General features: G+C 37.6%; 1 protein-coding gene across 1 annotated transcript; it reads left to right on the forward strand.

Annotated features, from left to right (window-relative positions):
• Positions 1-3,929: 3,929 nt before the first annotated feature.
• LOC144631961 (protein BTG1-like) lies at positions 3,930-5,646 on the forward strand. Its single transcript, XM_078490551.1, has 2 exons — positions 3,930-4,338; positions 4,785-5,646. Exons 1-2 carry the CDS (start codon positions 4,029-4,031, stop codon positions 5,288-5,290), a joined length of 816 nt encoding a protein of 271 aa, XP_078346677.1. The 5' UTR covers positions 3,930-4,028; the 3' UTR covers positions 5,291-5,646.
• Positions 5,647-7,075: the final 1,429 nt, after the last annotated feature.

Genomic DNA, 7,075 nt, shown 5'->3' on the forward strand with positions numbered 1-7,075 from the left:
CACTGGATAAATTGCTATCCAGTGGATAAGTGCTGACAAAACATACCACGCTATCCACTGTGTTATCCATGCTTTGAACCACCGGGGACAGCATTATAAATTTTGTGATGCTGCTGTGATTAAATCGATTGACAAAAGGTTTGTTATTGTGCCTTAGTAGTTGTTGTCATAACCTTTGTAATGTTTGGAGAACTATAGCAGATTGCTGCTGTGTCCCTAATATTGCTGTTAAAAGAGTGTTAATCATTCTTTCTCTGTTTTGGACGAATTTTATGTGCCCCTGTACACCAACCTTTGGTATTCTTTTCTTTTTATTATATTTTCCTCTTTCATTGTAATTGAAAATTAATGAATGACTAGCTAGCCTGTATATAGTTTGCAATCTTTTTTACACAAATGCAATCACAAAATCCATGTCTAGTGATATTTACCCATATTCTTGTTGCTACTCTGCTTGATTTAACAAGGACTGCAAACTATAGGGGCTAGTAAAGAAAGTAATGTTTTGGTATTTTATTTGTAGACCTAAGTGAAAGAGCTTCAAATTAGTGTCTACAGTCAAGTCTATCTTAAACGGATACCATCAGGAACAGCTCCAACTGTCTGTATTAGAGAGGTGTCTGTCTTATAGGGAGTTTAGTTACAGTAAAATGACTAAAAAAGGCAGGAACTGGACCAACACCAGGTGTCCGTTCTATAGAGGTGTCGGTTAAGAGAGATTTGACTGTTATTGTATGGAAATTTAATTTTTTGTAAAACAGGTGTTGTGATGTGCTTTTTGTTGTGGTGTTGATAGAAGCATCGTGTTAATAGATTTGATATGTACATGGGGATTGCAAGAGAATTATTATGGCTGGTTCCCATGTACACTCGCAAGCAGCGCTTGCCCTCACTGGTCAAGAGACCCATGTCGTGTCACATTCAACTGATAGCTTTTCAATGCTAGCTAGAAAGTACTTAATCAGTTATGTGTAGTGTTCGACATCACTACACGTAATGATTGCTGTGTTGGGTTTACAGTAAATGCAAACTTCAACAAAGCATATATGAAGAATAATAAATTATTATTTAGATTACACTAGGCTCATTCTTAAAATGAAAGATCTTTGATTTTTTTGATTTTGCCAACTTTAAATGTAGTGTATTTTTTGCTCAAGTAGAACCATTTTAAATTGTCTTTGAAAGCTTTCATATTGAACACATTTCAATTAAAAAATGGTTTTGATTCATATTATAGAAATGTTAACAATTCTAACGAAATTTTTCAATTTGCAACTTTGTAAATAAGTTAGGCTGAAATTAGAAAGATGGCCACTGTATTTGATTACATTATAAGAGAATTTGGCCTACAGGTTTTACATGGGACATCTTTAATGCATTAACTTTTAATTTAGCTGCAAAGGTAATTTTTTCTTCGATGCTTTTTTTCATGTAGCTTACAGCTGTACTTGGTAAACAGAACTCTCTTGTGAAATTCAAGGTATATTTCTACATTATCTTCAAGATTTTAGCCTTAATTATGTAATAAAAAGATCAAGTTATCATAGGTGGTTTTTGAGTGTTTGGTTTGGTTTGAAAGCTGGGGTCATTTTTGCAGGGTCCAACATCTGTACATTCTTATCCACAGTGGGCCCAGGCTTGTTAGTGAGAATACTGGATTTGATCAGTGTATCAGTACAGTCAGCCCAGCACCAGGCTACTGATTCAGGCAAAGAGCTGGCTATCTCTGTATCATATGCTAATCCATACATTGTCCAAACTGAAGTCGGTCTATTTATTGTACAAACTTTATTAAGCCCCTAGGGAGCTTAATTTTTTAAAGACCTTTTGAGAGGGGTAGTGGGGGCTTATTAGTGGAGGTGTTTTAGGTACCGCGGAGCATTTTTTCCAATCGGGGGGGGGGGGGGGGGCTGACTAGTGACTTGAAGTGAGGAGCTTTAGTCTTTATTTTTTTCGGAAATATTTGGGGGCGTCCCCCTCCGGCTCCGCGGTCCCTGTGTTTTTAAAATCTTAATTCAGCTAGCGCATAAAACATGTATATTCTTTTCGGATGGGGCTTGGAAAAAAGGGCTGCTGTCAATTATATGGCAATGTCCGAGTCCTCTAAGCTAGGTCTAGCAATGAAAATGAAGATTCTCTCCGATGTTTTATACATATTCAACTACTTAAGCGTTTCTGTTTTGCTTCAAAGAAACTGAAGGTATTTCCAAAAACTAGGATTCCAAAGAATTTTTTTTTTGAAAATTTCCACCCGGACAAAAAATTGTCATCCTTGGCGCGCCAAGCCCTGGTGTATTGAGTCAGTCTTGGAGCGCCATAGCTAGTGTTTTAAAGGCCGTATTTGGGGGAGGGGTGTGGACGGGAGGGTGAGAGGGAATGAAAAGGGGAAAAGGAGCGAACAGCCGGACAGCTTGCGTACTTCTGGGTGCGAGTTAAAGTCGCGCGCGAGAGAGAAAAAACGCGCGCGAGCGAAAAACGGGAATGAAAAGAATTGAGGTGTTGTCGCCTTCGCCGCGCGCGTCTTCTCGTTCTCGCGCGCCCCTCCGCCCATGATAGGTAGGCTCCAGTTTGTTTATATGGTTTAACCCTTTTGGGACTCCTGCCAAAAGCAATGTGTATGTTGGCCACAAGAAGCAAATAATGTTAAAAATAACCTATTGCATTGTTTGATATAGTGATACGATAGCGGGAAGATGGCTGAGAGCTGACTCCAGTTGAGGCTCTTCAAGAACGGATTTAGTGTAATATATCGCCGGATCGCACAACCACCCCAAACCGCATCGATCCTTTATTTATCAAAGCGTATTTTATACGTAAACAATCCTTCTGTTTAACTATTCCCAAACTGAGAATGGATGAAGGGCCAGGCCAGACAAATTCAAGAGTGTGACAAAAACAGGTCACCTTGAGCTAGTACAAACACAACCTTCCCCAATACTGATTTAGCCTAGTTTCAGCCAGTTTTTTTCTCTCTTGAGTTGACTGATTTCAAACGAAAGAACTTGACCATAAAAAAAATAATAATTTGCTTCAGTGCTTCTTTGCTGAAAAGAAAAAGGCATTTATTCTTTCAGTTTTGTCGAAGTGGAGACATGACATCTTATAGCACTAATCCGAAACGGCCTTTTGTTTTCAAATAGGCTGGCGGCGCGAAAAAAAACCCTGAACATTTCGAAGCAGTTGAAATTGAAGTTTGCTTGCTGAATAAACGCAGCGTCCGGCTCTAATATTAAGGCCAATTTTTTTCAAACTTCTTGTTTTGCTTCCTAAGGCAAAAAGAAATTAAAAGAAAGACAGTCAAAATACGACTGCAGTAATTTAAATTAAATACGGCTGCAGCAATTTAAATTAAATTAAACTGATAAATCATACTATACGGCTGGCTTTGTTTCGATTTGCAACTTCTTTAATTTTATTCGTTTTCTATTTATATACCAGATACTTATCTAAACAGGTGGTCTAATATGCAGCAAAAATATACTTGTGGTGTAAGTTTTGTTTTGATGTTTAGAATTCGAAATTTCAACCGTGGAAAATTAAACTTATTTGTAGCGGGGACCGATATTTCCCAATAGCAAAAGAAAATTGAATGGAAAGAAAGGCAAAAGATTATTGAGCGCTCGTAAAAGTGTCATCATCAGACCATATATAGTGTTTGTTTTGCAATACTGACGTCAAACGGAAGCCAACACAAAACAATAGTGGGATAGTCGGAAGCACCTATCAATGACGTAGAAACATTCAATTTAGTGCGTCTTGAGGGGCTTCCCTTGCTTGAAGCTGATTGGTTGCTGTGATAACATATTGTCTTATCACTTTAACAACTGATTCTCATTGGTCAGCAATGACGTCGTTGTCTATCTTAGAAACCAATCAGCGACAAGATTTGGCAACACGAAGCGATCGGAAGCAAATATACTTGGAAGCGACTTTACCACTTTCGCTTTACGATCTGCTTGTTCTTCAGTAGCATATTTAGTCACATATTTTTCTATATTTTGTAATAAAACCTAGTCAACGAAAGGCCAATGGACCTTGAGGTACAAGTCGCTGTAAACTTCCTCATCGGCTACCTCGTCAACAAACTCCCACGTCGACGAGTACAGATTTTTGGCGAAGAGGTGGTGAAGAAACTGACGAAGAAGTTCGAAGGCCATTGGTACCCCGAAAAACCTTGTAAAGGAAGCGGATACCGATGTCTTCTCATTACTGACAGTTTAGATCCTGTATTGAGTTCTGCTGCGAAAGAGAGTGGACTTAGTTTAAAGGATGTAAAGGCGAATTTGCCAGAGAAACTTTGTTTATGGATTGACCCTCAAGAAGTCTCTTTCAGAATCGGTAAGTGGTGAATATTGAATTTGAGCCTTGAGGTGAAGCGATTAGATATGCCGCGGTTAGTTTTCCTGACGCAAAAGTAGTATTTTCCTTTCGATAATAATATGTGTAAGGGACTTTTTTCTTATTTCCTGTGGGATGAGTTCGAGAACATCATGCAAAAGTCGTTCGAATGTTCGAGTGAAGCGAATCACGTAGGTAACTGCATGCGTAAGCAAATATGAGATACACGTCCGAACTGGATTTGTTTTGTAAAGCTTTACTTCTTCGAATTCGAAAATTTTATTCTGTTTATGACACTGCGAAATTTAATGTTTTGGTTTATGATTCGTATGAAACTCCCACACTTTTCCTGGCGAATTTAAGCGCCCACGACTATTCCAAACCAGATGTCTCAAAGGTTGTGTATGAATAACTAATGTTTTCCTTTTATTTGTTCTCTCTTTTAGGCGAACAAGGGTCCGTAAAGACGATTTACAAAGCAGAAAAGAAAACCGAAGAAATCTGCGACGAAACTGCTCGCTGGGTGAACCTTTTAAATGGCCACAACAGTGGTAATTCAAACAACATCAGTCCTGTTCCATTCCGCAGTCAGAGCCCACCCAGAATAATGGCGGACCGTTCGTCTCCTGTCTTCTCAACAACATCAAGTTCTTCCCCATCGCCTCCCACATACAACTCGCCATTCTTGCCGTACAATAGCTGGAGTGCAGCGGACGAGTCCTCTTTCTACAAATTCCGAGCAAAGAGAGCTTCTCCGACTCCACTGTCCCCAAACGCGAAAGAGTTCAGCTATCGGGCCCCGAAGGACAGCTTTAGTTATGGTGTTCCACAAGGGAAGAGTGGGCTGGATTCCACTCGAGGGGCATTTATCTCTTCTTCACTCCTAGATTGGTTTAACTACAATGAAATTGGAAATTTTAACACTGCTGCCCAGCTACCAATATTGGCTTAAAAAATGTCAAATGTTGGGTTTGCGAAGTTGGACATTTAAATTTAAAAGGTGTCTAAATTTGTATAAATAAATATATAAGAAAAAGATGTTGTGAAAGTTATCACAGAAAAATTGTAAATTTTTACCCAATAAGTTACAGTATTTCTCCAACGCATGTACATTTGTACAAAAAAACGTTTTGTTCATAAATGAAATGTATAGTGTTTCTTAAAAGAGATGTAAGAGGTATTTTGTTCTTGTTTAAAAGAAAATTGTCAAAAAATAGAGCCACAATGGCGTTGAATTTATTATGGATTGTATTTAAGAATTTTTGAAGAAAGAGGAAATAAAGTTTGCATACAATTTACTTTATAAAAGTGCTGTTTTGCTCTGTTACTAGTATCAAGATAGATCCTTGTTTCGACGCAACAAATTGGCAAGTGATATGATATGAGACTGCAGTTTCATTAGTTGATGGTCTTGCCATTTGTGGTGCAAACTGAAAGCATATTTACCCAGCATTGCTAAGAAATTGCATAATGTTTGCATAGAGTGTTGTGTGCAACAATGAGATCAAACAGTTGTGTCTATATTTTTTGCCAGTAAATTTGGCTGGAAGAGCAATATTTTCAGTGACCTTCCCTCTTGTGAGTTTTCAGCTGAACAAATTAAAAACCTTTTAGCCCTGGGAAACTGGGAAAAACATGGCAAAGTAATGTTTTCCCATTTCGTTTTGTGCAGTCAATCAAAAGGCAAATCTAATAGAAAAATTCTATTAACTTGTTCTGAGGCTTTGGGAAGTTAAAAAAAAATGTTAATTTAATTTTATTGCTTCTATTATTTCAGTTCCCAAAATATTTTTATTTAAAGAACTCAGTTGCAGTGCTAAGTTAGAATTTCAATTTTTTCCAAAGCAAGACTAGACTAAATAGAGAATAATACATGGGCATACATTGATATGGAATTTCTCTTGGAGTGTTCAACTTGATATCTTGCGATATCTCCATGTAAGATTGAAAAACAATGGGGATTTTTGATTGATATTTTTGGAGTTTGGAACTAAAATGATTTACCTGTTTATTATTTTTTTCATGAATTGTGTGGATCTAATTAAGATCTAATTCATGATAATCATCTTCATATGAGAGCTGTCAAAAATTTCTCAAAATGCCTCGCTCTAGCCACCCAATCCAGATAGACTAAGAGAACCATGGCTAGGCCAGTCATTTTGTACAGGTACAAACTTGTTTTGCGGGGTAATCATGCACAAATATAACAGGATTAGTAATGGGACCAGTGTTTTTATTGAAAATTATAGCCAGTGACCCAATGATAACTTGATATCAGTGGCATATATAAATTAATTCATTCACACAAAGGCATGGACTGATGTTTAGTTCTCTTGCATGTTCTTGCAGAATGGTTGTACATTCCTTAATTGGTGTGGCCATTTAACCGGTCAATAAAAATTAAAAATTAAATATTAAAATAAATAAAATTAAAAACAGATGCATTAAGAGTGGGCCATAAAAACTTGTTTACATTTCAGTTGTACCATTACAACTGCTATTTATGGCACATTGTCTTTGATCCAACTAGAACTGCCAATCATAAATGAAAGTAAAACTACTGACTTCAGCAAAATAGTATTATGTTACAATTATGTGTCTACTTACTTATCAAAGCATCCAGTGTCACAACAAAACAGCAATTCTTCCCGTCCCTCTCTACCCTGGTCATCAGACCACCCCGCGAGACTGCTAACGCTCTGCACAGCGGCCTTCTATCATGGCACATGCGTATTAC

Source organism: Oculina patagonica, chromosome 12 (genome assembly GCF_052425735.1).
Source record: "Oculina patagonica isolate OP01 chromosome 12, crgOcupat, whole genome shotgun sequence".
In the NCBI taxonomy this organism is placed as follows: Eukaryota; Metazoa; Cnidaria; class Anthozoa; order Scleractinia; family Oculinidae; genus Oculina; species Oculina patagonica.